At 29.4% G+C, this 22,067-nt stretch overlaps 2 protein-coding genes across 2 annotated transcripts; one reads left to right on the top strand and one right to left on the bottom strand.

Moving 5' to 3' along the window:
* Positions 1–3,121: 3,121 nt before the first annotated feature.
* LOC113872199 (transcription initiation factor IIB) lies at positions 3,122–7,227 on the bottom strand. The gene is made up of 7 exons (XM_027509548.1): positions 6,717–7,227; positions 6,230–6,254; positions 5,135–5,264; positions 4,912–5,042; positions 4,697–4,785; positions 3,855–3,931; positions 3,122–3,640 (listed from the first exon to the last, which is right to left on the bottom strand). The coding sequence occupies exons 1-7, from the start codon at positions 7,067–7,069 to the stop codon at positions 3,507–3,509; spliced, it is 939 nt and encodes a 312-aa protein (XP_027365349.1). The 5' UTR covers positions 7,070–7,227; the 3' UTR covers positions 3,122–3,506.
* An 8,718-nt stretch (positions 7,228–15,945) lies between these two features.
* Positions 15,946–16,687, top strand: LOC113873594 (54S ribosomal protein L19, mitochondrial). Its single transcript, XM_027511783.1, has one exon. It carries the CDS (start codon positions 15,997–15,999, stop codon positions 16,444–16,446), a length of 450 nt encoding a protein of 149 aa, XP_027367584.1. The 5' UTR covers positions 15,946–15,996; the 3' UTR covers positions 16,447–16,687.
* The last annotated feature ends 5,380 nt before the right edge of the window (positions 16,688–22,067 follow it).

Genomic DNA, 22,067 nt, shown 5'->3' with positions numbered 1-22,067 from the left:
TAAAATGATTGAATTAAATTTTTTTTAAAAAAACAAATTTTTAATTTTAATATAATTTTTTAAAAAATTAATAATTCTATAACAAATTTTGAATAAGATATATTATTTTAAGAGGTTTAGTTACTGTCTTTCATATACTTTTTACATTACAAACATAATTTAAATAATTTATTTTTGCATTTTAAAGTGCGATATCAAACATATAAATTAAAAATATGAAATAATTATTTTATTTTATTTTATAAAAGAATTAGATAGGTGACAAAATTTATGTTAGATAAGGTTCACATATGTTTACATATAAATATGTATTTTATTCCTAGTGTCATGATTCTTTTCATTTTTAATTGTCTTAACTATGTTAATATCTTAACTCTAGACATTTTACGTGATAATATTATTAGATAACTTGTTTATAAATAAAAACATTATGTCAGTTTTTATAATGTATCAATTGCTTTATTGATCTAATTTAAAATATAAATATAATTTTGCTTTTAAAGAAACAATAATGATTAAGAGACAACACATAACATGTGATTTGTAAAAATCTTATTTTGTATCATAGTATGTAACATATACATAATAATATGTAAATATAAAATCCACCATGATTAACTTGATTTCAAATAGCCTTAATTTCCTAACACCTTAATTCTCATTGTATTGATTTTATTTATTTATTATTTTCTTATTACCATGTTCACCCTAGTACTTATATTGTTAATGTATAAAATAATAAAGAGCAACAATCTTATTTTATAGCACGGTATCATATTAGATTAGATAGATCAGATTGCCTTGATTAACAATTACATTAATTTTTTTATTAAGTTAATTTTCAGCTCGTGACATAATAATATTAACACTTGCCTCGAAGAAAAGTAATGACCTGTTAACACTAATAATATTGACCATTTTGCTACAAACAATTATTGAATAAATATATACATATTTTTCCTTTTTATTTGACTTAATATCTTTACGCTACAAATTATGACATATCAAACTTTTCATAAAAATTCATGATTTTTTAAGATAAAAAAGAGTGGTGATTGAGAAATGTTACAAAGATGACTGAATTAAATAAAAAAAAAATTAATGAGACAATTTTAAAAATAGTTAAATTTTATAATAAAACAATAAAAATTAATTCTGTTGAATCCAGGTATAAAAAAAACTCAAAAAATATTAATTTAAAGAATTATAGAATTAAATGTCATAAAAAATAAGTACAAAATAATAAAATAATTATGTTAAAAATTGCGTCAAAGAAAATTTTAAAATACTTAATTTGAAGACTAAGTTAAAAGTTTAAGAAAAAACAACGTGATCAAGCAGAATTTTAGGTGTAATTAAGCAGAATTTTACTCATGGTTAACCACTAAATAACACATATGGGTCAAGTTGTGAGAGTGTTGTTTTTCAACCCAATTTAAATCAAGGAGAGGAAAGTTACGAGATTTTTTATAAAGTGCACATAAAATAATTAGATGTTTAATTATGACTAGATGTGTGGTTAATTCAATTCTTAGAATGATTATCTTACAATGTTAGATGTACTATCAATAAATGTATATGGTTTAATTGCGATTCAAGAATGATTTAATGCTTTTACATAACTAAATATATAATTACTTCTAAAATATTTAAGCTCAAATGTGAGAACATATATAATTAAATTAATTGTTAAATTGGTTAATTGTGAGCCCAATACATGAAAAAATATAATACTCTCCTTTACCCCTCCAAAACCGGCTTTCCAATCAACCCACGTAGCTCTAGAATTTCGGGTCCACCCACGATTATTGTTGAAGAATCTTAATGCCCTTCAGTATTAGAAAAGCAGCACAACTAGAGAAGTAAAAAGAAAAGAAAATTCTCAAGTGAAAGAGAGGGTCATTCTTGTGTAAAACAAAGGTTAAGAAATCTTTTGAAATGAACAAAGACGAGTCAGAAAAATTTTACTCCAAGGATAATTACAAGACAGCGACTACTTAAATTTGAGCTATTCCTTCGATCTCATGGCTAGGGTCTAATATAGAAACATGACACGCCATGACATAGTTCTTCAACACTATATGTTGTTATTTTAAAAGGGACCTTGATCAGAATCACAACGCATGCCCATATGAAGTAATTGTTCAATTTGTTATTTTAAAAGGGCCCTTTCTTTTACACTCTAAATGCTTCTTAGGGGATAAAATTGTATTTTACCTAAATTATGCATTGAAAGGTAAATATTTTGGAGTTTTCCTTTCAAAATTCTTTTAAAAAATATTTCTAAATTTATTAGAGACATTAAAGACATTCAACTTATACAGAAAAACTCCAAAATTCACCATCACACTCACAAGGATAGTAGTAGCTTAATATAATACCTTCCAAAGTTGTAGGAATGAAAATGAATAACATCTGGTAACGTACGATTAAGATAAAGACCGCTTAATGCTATTTCGATATTAAAATTAACAATAACAAATCAATATATTTAAAATCAAATTTATATAAACATATTGCATTAATATATTAAGTAATTATTACAGTCCATTGATTTAACTGTAGTTGAATCAAGAAAACCAGTGATTACATATTTTAATTTTATATAATATATCACGTGATAAATTAATATAAACCTACATGAAAAAAACTAATATAAAAAGATCATATTACATGTACATAAGATTAAAAAAAACAATAAATAGTTAAATAATAATTCTTGCATAAATAAATAAATACAAATATATATACATGGGTTGATTAAAACAATAAATAGTTAAATAATAATTCTTGCATCAATTTTAAGTTATTATAACTACAAACCTCATTGACTCCTAATTAAATTGACCAGTCCAGTTCAAGATTAATAACTATGATTCAAAGTGTAATACCTAATTCAGTTCAAAAAATACCTAACACTTAGACTATTAGTTACAAAACACACAAGGGCTAGTATGTAGAGTAGGTATTATAATGGCCAAACCGCACCCATACTTAGTTTTTCCGAAGTAATTTACCTAGCCCAGCCAAAATGGATGGGTATCAATGAATTGTTATTCCTTTTTCGAAGGAATAATAGGTTCCAATTTGTCTGCTTGCATGGAACAAAAATTAACAATCAGAAAGTTCCAGGTCTAACTGATATTGATGCAGTGTCAGTTTCACAACGTGTATTTTTGTGATACGCAATGAACATAACTACAACTCGTCAATCCATATCAAGGAGCAATGATAGCAAAAGAGAACTCAATTGATGCAAGTGGGTTCACCGTTTGTACAACACTAACTCTTTGATGTTGCACCAGTGTCGAGAAATTCATATGGTGCCTCGCTCCCAAGAGTACTTATTGGGAGGGTTAAACAAATGGTGCGATGGACGCCAAGCAAAATGACGACAAAGTAAAAAAGGCGCTTTCATTTTTAATAATTGTTCAGTACATCCAAAACAGAATGATCTAATGACATATAACCTGTTAAATAAGGGTCGTAATATTTTGCTCAACAATTCAAGGGCTGCAAAGGTTCTTCAAATCCTCCTCCTTAGCATACCAATTTGGTATTATTTTTGAAATATGGATATAAAGATCCTTGTAGGAGTTCCTAATTGTTCCTTCTGCAACTCCTGTGGCAAGTGATATATCTGCATTGCGACAATCAGTGGGTTTAGAATTTAGATACATTCTAAGTCAAATTTAATTCTTCCACAAAAAAAAAATCAAATTTCATTTGAAATTTAAATTTTTCCAATAAAACCTATGAAATTGAAAAAACAATTTTTACAAATAGAAATCAATAAAGAAATGTTTGTCCTCCCATCCCTTCAAATCGAGTTATCCTGTGAGTGTATCACAAACCTTTCAGAGGTTTTTTATCATCAGAAAGTTGAGTTATGATGTATATAACTGCTGCAGCTATTGATATGGGACTCCTCCTGACAAATCAGAAAAATGTTAGTATCAATCCCCAGAATATAATCATATATGTCTGAATATGACCAAACCAAAAACAAGTAGGATGGATTACAAGTGCAGAGGACAAAGCATTTAATTTGTCAGTCAAATTTAAATCAAGTTGACATGCATGATATATGACACAAAAGAACGTTAGCAACACACTTTTTTTTAATACACTCCTAACTACTGGCTAAATTTTATTAAAAATTACAAAAGTATAAGAGAAAAACATTATGTTAGGACTGAGAAAGAGTAATGATACCCACATAATTTTTATAGTTTTCAATAAATTTTAACCAATAGTCAGGAGTATGTTAAAGAGTGTGTTATTAGCATTTCTCATGATATATATAACCCTCAGTTCTGACTTCTAACACAATGAAAAATCAATAACACATGCTACCTATCCTCAGTTTCCTCCTCACCTGGATGCATTATACACCGTGTAAAACCTGAACATTTCTAATCTATAATATAAATCTTCACCTTGGTCTCAGAAAAACAGGGAAATTTAATACAATAGCTAATCAGCAAAGTCTAGATGGTTTATAAGCCCTAATTTTAAGCTAATATCCTAGTTTTATTTTATCATAGCACACTCCAGTGTATCAACTTTTGCCACCAAGTTTTCTTAGAGCAAAACTTAATCTTCTGAAGCCCAAGCAGTAACTATGACAAACCAGCCGTCAGCAGTGAACATCACTTTCAGTCTCTTCAGAAATATAAGGTAAACAAAAATATACCTTATGTCAAATTCTTCAGATTTCTGCACAGCTTCCTGAGCAGCTTTAACAGCTTGATTATTCATACCAAGATTGGAACAGAATCGCCTCTGAAGTTTGAGATGAAAATATTGTTAGCAACAGTAATGAAATCTAGTCAAATTTTCAAAAAGTTAGCTTCACCAATACACTAATCCAAATAGAAGGAATGCCTGAAGTAAATAAAGAAAGCTCACCATAAAGTCCCCGGCATGTATTGTACCCATCTCCACAGACTGACCATTCTCCAAACCCAGTTGTTTCACTATGTATTCTTTTGCTCGGCCAATTTCCTTCTTTGTGGCCCCATTGGCAACAGAGCAAATTTCTAGTTGAAATCCATATGTTCAGGGAAGCTCATTTACATAGGGAAAGATAAATTGGGAAGCATCCAGATGTTAAAAGAATCATAGGCTGTACCCTTAACAGTACGCGGTTTGTCTTCTTGTCGGCAAGCAATGTAGAGACAAGCAGCTAATAAAGCATCTTGATTTCTTCCTCTACTAGACTTTTGATCTTCAACCCTCTTGTATATCTCATTTGCTCGATCCTTCAAATCAAATGCAAAAGAATATGAGTAAAAATAGACAATTTACATAACATCTTTAGTTGAAGAAAGGAAAGGAAATTAAAATAAAAGGTCTTAAGGTAAAATTGACAAAATGGAAGGATTATAAACATTGTTCTGAGAAGTTTGACATACAACAGGGCTGCCAAAACCATATCTACTCCTTTATTCACATCAAGTTGCAAATAGCCATTATTAATTGCTTTGCATGTAAATATCCTTGCCCAAACAACTCACAATAATATTCAGGGACAAATTTTTAACCCACTCATATTTTTCCAAAATTAACCAAGGAAAGGTATGTTCAAAGCACCAGAGGCATGGGCCTAAATAAAGGGGCAGCACCTTAACTAGCAAGAGGTGCTGACCATTTTTGATACCTACACTAAATATATTTGACTACACTGATCATCAATTTCTCTAGGGAATCTAAAGGCCAAATGATAAAAGCAAGAATAAGAGTAGCAATACAGTGTCTTATCAAGCAACAATGTAACCCGATACCCAGGTAGAATTTCATAGTTTTTCAACAAACATTGCATCTGCTTTGAGCTTCCAACCCAAAGTAGATAGCAATGACCATATACAGCGGGCACAGGCATATGCAGGTTATGAAACTTGTTCTGCGATCAAACCATCCTACATAATGAGGAATGCCATCTAATGTCCTATCCTGACAGTCGCATATAATTTTACCAGATTAGCCTTCAAAACTTAGTCACACAGTATCTTCATAGTGCAACGACTTCTCCAACCCTCTAAACAAATTTGGTCAAGTCACTCATTTGAATACACCACAATTCTAAAAAGCTTTGCATTCAGATCCCAAACTTAATGTCAACAACCATTTACACCAGATACACAAATATATAAACCGTTTCATAATAATAACCCCAAAAACAAGAGTGAACCAGATAGAAGCTGTCCTAAACAAGAAAACGACATACCTTGATAGTCGCAACGAGTCCCAACCTGAAAATCCATCAACCGCATCAGACAATTCCCAATCGTCTCATTCACTCCAAAAAAACATCACAAATAATCACAATTTAGAAGAAATACTTAAACAAAATCAAAACATAAAAATATATATATATATTTTTTTAACAGCAATACGGTATACACTCGGGAAACTGCAAAAGATCAATTAATCATTAAGACAACATTAGTCCTCACAATAGACAAAGCTCACCTTAACCACTAAAATAACAAACATTAGTCACATTAGTCCTCACGCACGAAACATTTTTTTTTCCTCATTAGAATTAAAATTATTGTTTTTACCGTGAAAAATAAAATCGATCAATGTAATTACTTAATTATTCTTTTAAAAATAAGAATTTTAAAGAGTAACGTAGTGATTAAAAATCTTTCTGTAACGGTGTCATCGTATTGGTAACATTCCGATCTGGATTGAAACCCTAGCGGACAGACCTATCGGACATGGTGGCGATGGTCTTGAAGGCGAGGATGAGGGCGCGATCGGGGTTGGAGCCACGGTTCTGCCAGCGGCCGAGGGAGGAAGAGAGGAACTCGCCGGAGGCGCCGTTGGGTTTCGCGATGACGGTGGAGAGACCACCGTCGGTGAGGAGAGGGTTGGTGGGGCCACCGACACGGACGGGGTCGTTGTCGCCAGACTCGTTGGCGAAGGTGCGCCACTCGGAGGTTTCGTCGATGGAGTGAGACTCGAGGACGAGTCCGCACTCGGAACAGACGGTGTCACCCGCTGAGTGGTCGAAAACGACCTCCGTTTGCCTCTTACAGTCGCTGCAAAACGCATCTGACATTTTCGTCGTTCTTTCGTTCTTCCTTTATTCTCTCTCTCCCTCGCTTGTTTGTTATTATACGACGCGGAGTGTGAGAGCCAACGAACACAGCAGAGGAAATTCCCCAGCGTTTTCGGTATTTATAGGCAGATTTGGTGATTGGTGATTCAGAAATCGGAATCATGTTCAACCAAATAATAATATCGACAATAATAATAGGTATTTTTATCGATTATTTTATGTGTCCCAACAATTAAATGTATCTTATTTAATATTATAAATTATAATATATATATATATATATGTATTAAATGTTTCTTATAATTTTAAATTATTTCCTCTTTTTATTTTAATAATATTTATTTTAAATTTTTTAATATGCATCTTTCAACATAAATTTTAAAAACATTAATGCTTGTTTGAAGTAATATAATAAAAAATGAATAAGTAAAAAATTATAGAAAATAATGATATTTAATAGTATTAATATATTTTTATAAATTTTAATAAAAAAATGGTTACACTTAAGTTTTTATTACGTACGTTAAAAACACAATAAAATAACAAAAATAAAAAGGTTAATTTCTATACTTATAATTAAGGGTTGAAGATAAATAATTAAAATTAATATCTTATTAAAAATTAAAAGAATATAAAAGTGTAATAAATATTATAATTTTTTAATAAAAATACTATTTATAAGTAATTAAACTCAATTTTAAAGAATAAAATTGTAAAAATAATACCAATTCAAAACTAATTGTGGATATATTGAAATATATTACCTAAATATTTAATTTAAAGTTGAATAAAATTAAATTGAGGATTGAATATTTCTTAAATTTATGTAATTTAATGTAAATTATATATTATTATTAGGTGTTTTATATAAAAAAAAAAGTATGAAAATTGATTATTTGACTTTAAAATAAATAATTCTTAAAAAACTTATTATGTCAAAAATATATAAAAGAATATATATATATATATGTATATATATATATATATATAATTAAAATTACATTAATGAGATGCATTATATGTATTTTAATTAATATTTAAAAATATATATTAAGTAATGTGTTTTACAGTATGGTCGTAAATATAAGCTAGAAATATTAACTATAAAATTTAATTTTAATGTATATTTAGTATAAAATTTTTATACAATCAATTAATTAAAATATATTGTAATTATAATTTTATATTAATATTATAAAAATAAATAATTCATATTAATATGACAATTCATAATTAAATAAAAGTGTAAAAACATCTTTACACTGTTGATAAATTAAAATTAAATTCTTAGATATATTGTATAAAAATATTTAAAATTAAAAGAAAACTTTAAGAACTATTTTTAGTGACAAATTATTAAGTTCTAAATATAAAAAAAAAATTGATAATTAATGCATATCTTATTAAATGAAAAATAGTATTTATTAAGTTTTCATGAACTTATATGGAGTAAAAATATTAAATATATACTATTAAATTTTATTAAAAAAACTAAAGAATTCTTTTAAAATAAATTACACATCGAAAATATAAAAGAAAAATAATTGGTGACTGATAAATATCTCAAAAACACTTGTTACTAAGTGTGTAATAAAAATGTTTTTTCATGAATTCATGGTATGAAAATATTAAACATTTTAAAGTTTTAAATAATATTATTTAATAAATATTTTTAATAAAAATGTTATTCTTGTGTTTTGATTGTATGGCATAAGCTAATGATATTATTAATAAAACATTATTATGAATAATTGTGGTTAATATTTGTTTAATAACAATAGGGGGAAGGAAAGATGGTTAGGAGGAATGGATTGGGTTTTGCATTTGACTCGTTAGGAAAGTCATGTTGTTTTCATGGGGTGAGTTGGACGAATTGAAGCGTTTGGGAATTGGGTGATGGAATTTTCTTGCTTCTCCTCATTGATTGGAGTTGAGTTGAGTTGGGTTTAGATTAGCGATAAACAACCTCTTCCTTTCCACGTGCTTTACATGCCTTTTATCATTTCAGGCCAAAACCGTACGGCCTATTTTTGTTACACTTTTCCATTCAACTCCAAAGCGTTAGGCAAGACCATCCACCGTTAGGCTCCGTGGAATCTAGATCCAATTTTAAAACAAATTTTTAATTTTTTTATTAAAATGTTTATAATATTAAATAATAAAATATTAGTAGTTTTTCTTTTAATTATAACTAATGAAAAATAAATGTCAAATAATAGATAGATAATGTTTTTTATTTAAAATAAAAAATATCTTTAAATGTTTTTATTATTTTGAAATATATCCAAATTATACTTAATACATAAATTATATTAGAGTGGAATTATTTATAATTTATACATAAATTATACTAAGATTAAACAATTTGTAATTAATTGGATTCTAAATTTAATTCTCAAATGTACAAACTAAAATAACAAGTCCACATGACACTTCTTTTTAAATTGTGCAAGAAAATAAATCAACCAAAATACCAAATCAACATAAATAAATGAAAAAGTATCGATTGGCAATAACATTGATTAGCAACAGACAAAATTTTCTCCAACTCGTTAATTACCTCTCATCTCCTTCCTGTTCGTAAATCTATAGAGAAATATTACAAAATAGTGAAAAAAATCCTTAGTCGGTTAATGAATTTAACTTGCAATAAAGTTGAGCACATGAAGAGAATGAATATTGGAAGGGAATGTCATTTACCATTCTATGATGGTTGCAAATGCTTAGAATGATGATTTGATATGATGAAATAAATCTTGGCTTGGGTATCAAAATGACCATTAGGTTAAGAGCATAAAAGTAAAATTTATAAGATAACTTGAAACAAAAATAGTGACATGCATATTGCATATTAATACGTGAATGTATTTAGTGGAGAGGGAGTAACATCTTACTATCAACAACATAAAATAAAGGAGCTTGAATGATTATTGTCCAAAATAATTCAACAAAAGCAAAAAATATCTGCAAAAAAATAAATTAAAGATCAATTTAGAATTAATTCAGAAACTTACTTTACTTAAACATTTGATAATGTTACAATTTAAAAAATAAGAACCAGCACTTTGTCCTCAAGGATTCCACATAGTCCCTTGATCCAAAATAAACCTAATTGATATTTCATCCCAAAAATAGATCTATTCAAAATAACATTTTCATATCTTAGGCTCCAAAAAGTTATTGCTAAAAAAAAAATACCAAGGTAGAAAGTTACAAAAACAAAGTTAAATAAAAAAAGTGAAAAAAATAAACAAAGGCAGTATGTTAAAAAAATAAAACAACTTACCTTATAGGCAACCTTAGCTAATATTAATTGGTTAAGATAGGCTAGTAGAACTTTCAGGTCCAATTCCTCCGGCCACAAGTGTAGCTCCTCCAACAATTGACAAGTCTTAAATGCATGAGATCAACCAAAAAAATATTAAATTACTAAAATTAGCAACTAACATTTTTATTTATTAAATTACCAAAAACAACAACAATAAACTACCTGCTATAATAGTCTCTAAAATTTCAAAGTCTTCATTGATGTCCTTATCTTTAAATTGAAAAAGAGAGGGTTTTAACCAATTTTGGGTACAAATGAGTGCTTTAGTCATTTGTGGAGATAAGGAACTTTTGAAGCTATCCAGCACCTTACCCCAGTGCTAAACACACTTTTTGGATGCAACAGTTGAAACTGGAACAAGTACATCTCTTGCCAAAGTGTACAATATTGGAAAACATGAATTGTTTGTTCCCACCATAATAGAAGATCAAATTTATCATTAAAACTCAACCATAATTCAACAAGATACCTCTCAAGTTTTTTCATCAATTGAACTTTTTTCTCTTAAATATCGTTAGTAAGCATCAGCCCTTGCAAAATGGGCTGCAACTTGAGGAGTAGAGGTTTGAGCTAAATTGTCTTGTGAAGAAACTTGAGAAGATTATGTAGCCCTATCCTATTGCTCATGGAGGATAGCACACCAAGCATACAATTGAAAAAGCTTATATTTGACATCAACAGAAAGTTTTCTTACTAAATATGTGTCTTTTGGGTATATGTCTTTAAAAGAGCACTCAACATACGTCAACTTGTATACTGGATGGGGAATTGCTCGGTCCTACATATAGAAAAAGGAAACCGAGTACCTATTCAGCCCAGTTTGGCCGAATACCTTGTTATTAGGATTAAAAGGTAATTAACTCAATTAAGGGTAATAATCAGAGCATTATCTACTTTAAGTAAAGGGTCAAAATCAAGGCTGACTCATCAGGCCCATTAGCCCATAATAAAGCCTATAAAAGGAAGGTATGAAGTACATGTAAAATGTTGACTTTTCATTATTAAATAACATTTATTACTCAGAACTGAATCCTGATTTCAGCATCGAAGTGCCTTTTGCAGGTACCCTCCTCACGTCAATGACAGTCAGAGGGACGTCACCACTTCAGAGCAGAGACTTGAAGACTAGTGTTTCCCAAACAGGAACAACTTGTATCTAGGATCAAGAATCATTCCAAAATTAAGAAGTTGGCTTATTTGTTCCACTTGACCCCAACACTTTTCATACTTCTTTTTCAGCTCCAACCCCATGTTGACAAGAATTGTGTTCAAATTCATTGTAAAATGATTCAGCTCAATAAGAATTTCAAAAAGTTGGTAGAAGACAATATAAATAGTGACGGGTGGAAGTAGAAATGATCTTTGTTGCATCATGAAAGATTTTTAGAAACTTAACAAAAACCCTTGCATATCCTTTAAACCACACATATCTAATAGTGATTTTGATGGTAGATATAAAGGCATGCATATCCTTTAAACCATCATTCACCACTAAATTTAAAATGTGTACACAACACCTCATGTGAAAAGATTTTCCACCTAAGACTAGCCTATTGAAGAGCTTCAACCTATTCTTCAAATAGTTGATAGTCACATCATTAGAAGACGCATTGTCAACAGTAATAATGAAGATATTTCTAAGTCCCTACTCTCTCAAAATTTCTTCAATATGCATTTCTATAGTCTCACCTCTATGACTGGGAACAACTGAAAAACTAATGATTTTGTTCATGGTAGTTCCACTCCATATCAATAAAATGAGCCGTCAATGTTAAGTAATTTAAATTTTGAATTGAAATCCAGCAATTAGTAGTGAGTGTGACTCAACTGCAATCAGACATAAAAAAAGCCTTAAGTCTAATTTTTTTCAATCCAAAAACAGCTAATAACTATCCCTAGTGAGTGTTTGGCAAGATGGAAGGGTGAATTAAGGTCGAAGTTGATTGATAAGTAACCTAAATCCTTCACCCTCGACTATTCTAAAAGGTTGTTTATCTAAAATCACAAACTTTGCAACAATTTTTTTACAAGCTTCTAAATTGAATCTTAGGTTGGTCGCACCCAACATATTACTATCAAACCCAAAAGTCAAAACGGTTTAGTTTGAATCACTAGTAAGAATATGTGTGTATTTACGATAACTATGAAGGTAACTTCCCAAACTAGATGTTCCATAAATTTTAGAGTGACAATATAAGGCTTATTTTTGCAATAGTTGCATGCAGCCTGGGGAATGTCATCATCATTTGCTAAAGGTAGTTTGGTGAAATGATCCCAAACATCTGAAGTCAAGTTGGGAGCACTTGCGTTTGCTCTCCTCTTCTTAGCTGGAGCATTTGGAAGGGTAATACTTGCATTTGCTCTCCTCTTGTTTGTATAAGCACTTGCATCTGATAGATTTCCACCATGATCTATACAAGTTGATGCAGAACTAGTGGGAACAACCAATTGATTTACTGTTAGATTTCAAGAGGTATGTACTGACCAGACTCCTTCATTCTATTTCAATGGAAGAAGCCTAAGTTAACAACTACTAGTTATATTTAGCCATTGACTAACATTACTTAAAGTTTTATCAATTATTAAAAAAATTTATATATTGATATCTCATCACTGATCTTAAACATGTTATCAGCTCACAATAACCATCTTAGAGACCATCGCTTAACTAACAACGAGAGGAATGGGGAAAGAGAAGGCAGAATAGGTAGGTAGAAATCTTAGAAAACATCATTGATTACAAACAGATCAAGAACTTATAGTATACATAACAACACATAAAAATCTCAGACTATAGCCATCAATGATAAGAGAGAGAAGAGCAGGTATTAAGACATGACAAGATCTCAGAAAATATCATCAATTAGAAAAAGATTAAGTTCCTAAAAGCCATCACTGAACAAACAATAGAGGAAAATGGGACAGAATAGGCAGGTGAATGACAATATCAGAAAACATCATTGATTAGACTGAGAACAAAGACATTTAACATACATACATAGAATCAAGGTAACAATTATTATACATCAGAGAGACAACAACATGCAATATTCTCATAGAATACATCACAAATATGTAACACAACAATATACATGTATCTCAGCTTAGCCATTGTCATACAACCAACTAACAATAGTAGACAAATTAAATAGTCCACAAATAACCAAACTATAAAGTATGATAATGTACAACCTGAACTATAAAATGCTATAGTTCACCTTCCAACAATAAGAGCTTAAGGTAAACAACGAACATTCTGAAACCACCTTCAGCCACCATCACCTTGCATCAATTCAACATAACAAATTGAAAAAAAAATAGAAATTTAGAAACTAAACAACTCAAACTTTGTTTCAAATAAAGTAAATATTATTATCTTGAGATATAAACGATTGGACAACCAATTTGAGAAAGACAGATATAAAAAAAGAGAGCTATCGGACCAATATTACAAAGTAATAAAATATTTTAACACAACTTAAGAAAATACAGAGTATGAGTCTATTACCTCACTCAATAGGAGATCGACCACCTTTAATCACCGATGATGAAATTGTGGCCCTCAAAATCCTAGTAACCAAAATATATAACAGGAGATGAGTAGTTAGGATTCCATGACTAAAAGTGAAAACCCTATCAAAGCACCATGACTAAGAGTGAAAAATCCTACTAGGGCACACCACTTAAGAGTGCAAGATTGTGCACCTTAGCCTTATGGTTCCATGACTAAGAGTTTAAGACATGAAAAACCCTAGCCCAACACTTAGTTTAGGAATAAAATCAAAGAGGGAGTAGAGAGGAAAGACCGAAAGACTAAAAGAACTAAGAGTGTTTGCCTTAGCCAGTTAGCCTTAGGGTTCCATGACTAAGAGTTTGGGAGATGAAAAACCCTAGCAAAGCACTTGGTTTAGGAACAAAATTGAAGAGGGAAGAAAAGAGAAAAGATCGAAAGACTGAAAGAGTTAGGGTTCCATGACTAAAAGTTTGAAAGATGAAAAACCCTAGCAGAGCACTTAATTTATGAATGAAATCGAAGAGGAGATAAGAGAGGAAAGATCGAAAGTATGATATAGTTAAAAGTATGCACCTTGGCCTTAGAGTTCCATGACTAATAGTCTAAGATATGAAAATCCTAGCAGAGGTTACAAAGCACTTGGTTTGGGAACGAAATCAAAGAGGGGAGAAGAAGAGAGGAAAGACCAAAAAAATGGCATGCAGCGCTGAAAAATAGAGGGAGACTTACAACATTTTAGGTTAAGCAACGACTAACTATGGGTCCCTAGGGTTCCATTTTTTTTAACATTAACTTAATAAGTAGTCAGGTTGATTCAGGTGTCAATCCCCTCACTCGAGCCCAACCGCTTCTACCCTTAGAACCCCATTTTTAACGACCTTCAGTTCCCCTAAACAAACCAACCTAACCCCATCCGCATTTTGGGCCTTTGGCTAGCCCAGTTTTGGACGGGTTTGACATTTTTGGATAGGCCTAAACATCCCTATATCTCCTTACCCGTCCAATACCTTTAACCTAATCTTTTTGTCGAATTGTTTCATGACCTACCAAGTCTTAAATTTCATTTATACAACTTTGCAAGCTCTAATGTCATGTCATAAATTTTCTTATCCACATCTCTAAATACTTCTCAATTCCATCCTTTAAGAGTAATTGTTACATTAGTCATCTTTCTCTTAATGCATTTTGCTGCTTATGACTCACTAACATTATCATTTCATGCCTTATTAATCACCTCACGAATATTAACATACTCTATCCAATAATTGTTTAACTTAAAAGGCTTTAAACCCTAGTCATCCATCTTGTGCGTTAACAACAAATAAATTTGAAAAATATGATCAAAATGTTAAATATAATTATAATAATATTTATTTAAATACATATTTAAATATATTTTAATCAATAATTTTACAAAATATGTATAAACAATTTTTTTATAAAATTTAATGTAAATATTGATTCAAACATGGGAAGTTACTTACTTATTTTGGAAGCAAGTATACTTAACTTCCTTCGATGACTTTAGTTATTGGATTAATATACTTTCTCCAAAAAAATTTATAGTTATTAAATTTTATTAATTCAACTATTAAATGATGTAATATTATTTATACGTAAATTTATAAATAATATTTATTTATAATTTAAAAAATATAATATATATTAAAATAAAACTGTTTGATAAAATATCAAATAATTTTATATTTTATTTATATTGACATTTATCATATATTGTCATATTAAAAAATTATTATTATAATAATTAATATACAAATTATACCCACGATATATTTTAATAAAAATTATATTAATAATACATAAAAATTAAATTCTTTATAAAATTTGGTATGTTTTATCTACTTGTTGAGAGCTTAAAATCATGTTAAAATAATATAATTTAATATCTTTAAAAGATTAGGTATACCTGGGTCTCAAATCAAAAATCTTTTTGTTTTTTTACCTTGAGGTTAGTATGGTAACCTCTTGACTCAGCCCATGAAACAGTTGGGCCAGGCCCATGCAATGAACCTTAAACCCTTATTCTGCTGATACGTTTCTTCTCAAATCCCAGCCATTACCAAAATGAGCGTACCAAAGGCAGTGGCAGCGACGATCCGGCTCACGGTACCCGCCGGAGGGGCTCGACCGGCTCCACCAGTCGGACCGGCGTTGGGTCAGTACCGGCTGAACCTGATGGCGTTTTGCAAGGACTTCAACGCGCGGACCCAGAAGTACAAGCCTGACACGCCCATGGCAGTTACGATAACGGCGTTCAAGGACAACACCTTCGAGTTCACCGTTAAGTCGCCGTCAGTGTCGTGGTACCTCAAGAAAGCCGCGGGCGTGGACACCGGTAGCAGCCGCCCCGGTCACGTGACTGCGTCCTCGCTGTCGGTTCGGCACGTGTACGAGATCGCGAAGGTGAAACAATCTGATCCTTTTCTCCAGAGCATGCCTCTCGAGTCCATTTCCAAGTCCATCATCGGAACCGCCAATAGCATGGGGATTAAGATCGTCAAGGACCTCGATTGAATTTCAAAAATCAAAAAGCGTCTTTGTATGATTTTTTTTTGTTGTGTTATTGGAATTAGAGTTTCTCTTTTGTGTTATTATTATCGAGGTTTTTTCAAGCCTATGTTGAATACAAGTTTAGCGGAAGAGAATAGCTTGCTTGCACATAAGTCTTGTTATTTTGCTAACTGAAGTTTTAATTTGAGAAATCTTATATCAATAAAAGTGACAGTTAAAAATTGTTGAATAGATGTTGATTTTTTTTATTGGAATTGGGATTGTGCATCTAATTAATGGTGTATTTTTAGAAAATTATGTGACCATTTATGCCAATGGAGTCTGGGATCTGCATAAACTAAGATTTTGTTTTCCTTGGAGCATGTTTTGAGTTTGTTGGAGAGGATCTAGCAATGACATGTTGCCTACAAAGAGTGGATGAGTTTTACTTTGAAGTTTATTTCATTCATAAAGCATGGAGCATACCCTTTCAAGGTACAGCAAAGGCATGCAATCAGATTGTGCAGAGGAACCTATTGATGAGCCCCCAGCAGATATATTTGAAACAGTCCCTCTAATATCTTAAAACATCATATTTTCTTTAATCAAACCTCATCCCTTTTGAGTTTCTCTTTGTATGTATATAGTTTGAAGTGTTATTATTACCTACTCTTGAATAAGTTATGGAGTCTGATACTAAGCTTCTGAAGGATGAAATAACAAAGCTTCGTTCAGCATATGTGTAAGTGATACCGACTCTTCATATCAGCAATCAGTAATGCTATCATACATAACAGAAATAGTTGACTGCATTAGTTACCTTAATGAATGGGCCAAGAAAATATCTACCCGATGAATTTTACATATTTTCTAATTACCTTTTGTGCTTATTTCTCATCAAAATCTTAGACCAGATTTTGTTCTGATAATATTTTCATGTTGTGTATAGGAGGAGGATGGGTAAGGAGCTCGATGGATTGAGCCTTAAAGAACTGCAGCACCTAGAAAATCAACTGAGTGAAGGGATACTATCAGTCAAAGACAAGGTACAAAGAACAATGATCAATAGTGATGTAATTGATTGTATTATTTTGATATGACATATTTCCTTCCAGGATTTTCTATGTTCCTTTTCTGTTATAAGGAACCTTTGTATTCCTGGAATAAAAAAAAAACTTTGACATGAAGCTCTTACTAATTTGAAAAACTACATGCCAGATTTCGATCCTTTTAAGTGATATTGACCATATTGATGTTTTTTCCTTATAATGTATATTGCAAAGGTGGTCAACCTTGCATTCAGTTGAAAATCAGATTGTAAATTGGTCCTTTCTTTTTTATTTCTGACATCTATTTCAATTGCCAAATTCAATCATTTCTTCAGTTCAAAGCTTACTAATAATATATGGATTTGCCGTCATTAACCTATTCACTCTAACTATAACGTTGCAGGAACAAGTACTTGCAGAACATCTTAGGAGGTCCAGGTTACAGGTACATGGTTCCACTTGCATTTTTCATCTCATTTTCATTCTAGAAGAAAATAGATGTGAAAAATAATGGATGCAAAACACTATCCCCATTGACTTGAAATACTTTAGATATGTGCATGGTCCCAACTAGCAAAATACTGACTAGTAAAGAGGCAATGTTTTTGGTAATTTTATACACACCTTAGCGTAAAGTTATACGAATAATTTTAAGAGGTTAATTTACATTCTTCTTCAGGTCATTCTTTCTTCATGATTGTAGAAACTAACAGGTCTTAATGTAAGAGAATTTCAAATGGACCTTTCTTTTCTAATTGATAACTTAATAAGTTTTCCAAATATATCTGCAGGAGCAAAAGGCTGTGCTGGAGAATGAAGTTCTGCGCAAACAAGTAAGAATCAAACCCAACTCAAAAGTCAAAACTGTGAAAATAATTCACTATTTTGGCTCTCCATTTATAATTTAAAAGGTCTACTCGGTGAAAATAATTCTTAAAAAAATAAGATGATGACAATTTAATCTTTAAATAATTAAAATAAATTAGAGAACTTTTGTGGTTATATGTTAATATTTGAGGTTCAAATTGAACTTTAAAAACATAAGTTTGAATTTTATTTTGACAAACACCACTTCAAATCAAATTGAAAAAGGATAAGGCCTTAAGATAGAGTGGAAGTGAGTTGAAGACAATAACAAGTAGAGTTTAAATAAGTGACTGTACTATCTATTTTATGCCACATTTAAAAAAATATATACTCGCATATAAAATTATATTTGAATTGGTAACATTTTTAATACATCAGCCTTTACCTACAAAGTACTTATATACTCATACTCAAACTTGTTACGCACTTTAGAAAACTTGAATATGATTTTGCATTATGCATTTATTTGAAAAATTAATAAAATGCTAATGATATTATGTAAAATTAATATTAATTCTGAAAAATAATAGAAGATGATTAATTATAAGTATAACATGAACCTTAAATGAAGAAAATATTTAAAGATAACATAATTCTCAATTATAATAGAATTATAATTAAAATTCTTTAACTTAATTAAAAATATTTATAAATGTTTCATATGAGTTGTAATGGTGGGTTGCAATAAGACCGCAAAATGTTTTAAGAAAAATATTTTTTAAAAATAAAATATTTTCTAAAAATTGAAGGAGTTGGTACAAAAGTTTATGAAAAAATAAAAATAAAATATTATAATATTTGAAACAAAAAATGAGTTTATACGTAGAAAAGGGATTAGTATGTGTGTGTCTCCGTGTGTTTGGTGAGGTTGTGGAAAGTGATGTGTGGGGAGATTGATCAGGACTAAAGGAGTTAACCAAAATAAAGAATAACATGAAAACCAGTTAAAGAAAATTACCTACAGTACCAAGCTATATAAGTACAGTTGTGCATCGTAGAATCGGCCCTGAACTCACTTTGCACTCCCCAACTGTGCATATCATACCACGCTGCTCTGATTTATGAGTTCCAGATCTAAGGTTGAAGTGGAGACTGACTCCTGCTTGTTCCTTGCTATTAATAATTTTTGTTTTGTTCACTTTCTATGTAGTTATGCTTGGTTTGTCTGCGTTAGAAACGTTGATTTATTTTCATGTCATACATTATACTAACTATAATTTTTTTTAATTTAATTAAGTTATATCATATGCACGCAATAGTTGTGAGCAATCATAATTTCAAACATAGGAAAGGGTTGCTCCAAAATGGATCCACATTATTATGTTCTCTTCAAACCAAATTCTCATATAGCAATACTTAAAACATGTTTGAATTCGCGTATAATTATTTGTGTATCCATATTTATTTCAATGTTACCATTAGTTGCAGCTTCTACTTTGAATTCATATTTACAAGTCTTATAACATGAACATTTATAAACTTGAGTTTGAATAAATTTAATTTTGTATAATTAATTTTACTTAAAATTAAGTTTAAAACTGTTATTTATGTTTGAAAACTTTTATCTTAAACGTAAATTTATAGTAAGTTTAGTTTACATATTTTAAATTAATACAAAAGTTAAAGTTTATTACGTTAAGTCAAATGCAAGTTTGAAAGCAAAATCAATTAAAAAAAAAAAGTAAATTATCAGTTTTTTTTTTCAGTAAAGTCCCGTGATTATGCCAAAGTTCATTCTGAAACCAAATATATATGCTTTGAAAATTCTAGCATTAAGATCCTTGAACCATGACCACAAAGGACAACGCAAATTTCTACAACCTTTACTTAGCTTAACAAGACTTACCATACGTCTAAGCGTCTGTAATAGGCTTGCATTTTGTGAAACGCCACTAAGAATATTCGATTTCTATTTATAAAAACATCAATTCAAACGTGCACCAAGTTAATCTAAAAACAGTGGGAACATAACTATAGATAACTAGAAACAACGTCTTTGTTACTAATAGGCTCCCAAGGTTGTGGGAGCCAATTAAAGTTGTATGTTATGGGTAAAATTATACGTACAAATATTGAAATATAAGCATGACATATTTCGTTGTACAGGAGGTAAAAGGATAAAGCACTATAAAAAATAAAAAATGTACAAGTAACTTGATATATAAAAAAGAAATGGATAAAAATAAAAAATAATTTTAATGTACAAATATTATAATAAATAATATGAGCAAAGTGTGATATATTATTTTAATGCGAGGAAGGCTCTATTTTTTAGATGTAGTGCTTGCATATAATATTTTTTTTTTACTATAAAAATAATTTAATTTTAAAAGTGCGATAATGAAAGTAAATATCATTTAAAAAGATTTCATTTTTTAAGCTAATCTTGTAATTTAATGTTATTTTTATATTAAATTCATTAAAATCACACGGTTAATGTATATGTTTATTATTTATACATAAAAATATTTAAGCTATTAAATTTAAAAAAAGACAATTTTTAATGGTTTTATTTTTAACGACAATTTATATGTTTCAATTCATACTTTATCTTATATTGAGTTATATCTTTTACGCTTAATATTTAATTTTTACACGTTATTAATTATATGTTAATTAGATTTATCATTTAAATCAGGCCATCATCTTTAATATAAATGTTCAATTGTACTTTTTTTTTTTTTCACATGCTGCAAGAAAATCTTTTATGATAATACTCTCTTAATGATAAAAAGTACTTTTTCACGTTAAATTTATTCGTACCGTTTAACACTTAATGATAAAACTCTTTTTTATGATATAGTTTTTATATACTTATTTTATAATGTATAATTTCCAAAGCAAAGGATACGAAGTGTCATTATTTCTTCATGTAATTGTTTTGTCATCAAAGTACATTATTTCACAGTAAACATTTTTTCATCCATGTAATTCTATTGTCAAAGTATAGAAGTGTAACATTTAAAAGCATAATTAGTTGTAACCAAACAATAAAAAAATGAGTTATCAAAGTAATTGTCACATTTGAAGTTATCAAAAGACTATCACCGCTTAAAAAATAGAAAACAAGTATAAAAACGTTGCAATCAGTTAAAAAAGTCGAAATCAAAATTTATTAAAATAAATATGTTAAAACATTTAAATTAATTTTTTTTTTGAAATTGATTTAAGTTTGAAAATTGTTTATTTATAAAAAAGATATTAGTATCTTACTATATCCATTAAAAAACAGTTATTTCTAATTAATTATAAAAAATATTTTAACTTAAAAATATTTATTTCATTCTAAAAGAATATAATTTGTAATTTTTTATCTATAATTTTATTTTTTATTTTTTATTTTTTATTTTATAATTTAAAAATATTTAGTTTTTTATATTTTAAAATAAAGAAATACATTTCTAAAAAGAGAACATTCTTTAAAATTTGAATTAAAGGAATGAATTATTTATAAAAATCTTATTCTTCTTTTATTTTAGATAAAAAAAAATGAACTTACAAGCTTATTCTGATACTTTGTTTTCTTACTTAAACGAAGAAAAAAATAATTTCATTTTTATTTTTAAAAAAATTGAATTTAGTCACTTTAATTTTTTTAAACTCAAAATTAGACATAAAAATTATTAAAAAAAATATGTTTAGTGTTTTAAAATAAAAAAAATAAAAAAATAAAATTTGGTTCAACAAGTCAAGTTTCACTCTTATATATTCCAAGTACAATAGAGAAAA

This window comes from Abrus precatorius, unplaced genomic scaffold (assembly GCF_003935025.1).
Source record: "Abrus precatorius isolate BTA unplaced genomic scaffold, Abrus_2018 Scaffold7, whole genome shotgun sequence".
NCBI lineage: Eukaryota > Viridiplantae > Streptophyta > Magnoliopsida > Fabales > Fabaceae > Abrus > Abrus precatorius.
The sequence above is the reverse complement of the archived record's forward strand: the minus strand, read 5'-3'. Positions and strand labels throughout refer to the sequence as shown.

Coding starts and splice junctions, on each gene's coding strand:
- LOC113872199 (XM_027509548.1), bottom strand. CDS start 7,069: ATGTCAGATGCGTTTTGCAGCGACTGTAAGAGGCAAACGGAGGTCGTT. Junction 5,043..5,134: donor CAAACCGCGTACTGTTAAGG/GTACAGCCTATG, acceptor GATTTCAACTAG/AAATTTGCTCTGTTGCCAAT. Junction 3,641..3,854: donor TGATAAAAAACCTCTGAAAG/GTTTGTGATACA, acceptor GTCGCAATGCAG/ATATATCACTTGCCACAGGA.
- LOC113873594 (XM_027511783.1), top strand. CDS start 15,997: ATGAGCGTACCAAAGGCAGTGGCAGCGACGATCCGGCTCACGGTACCC.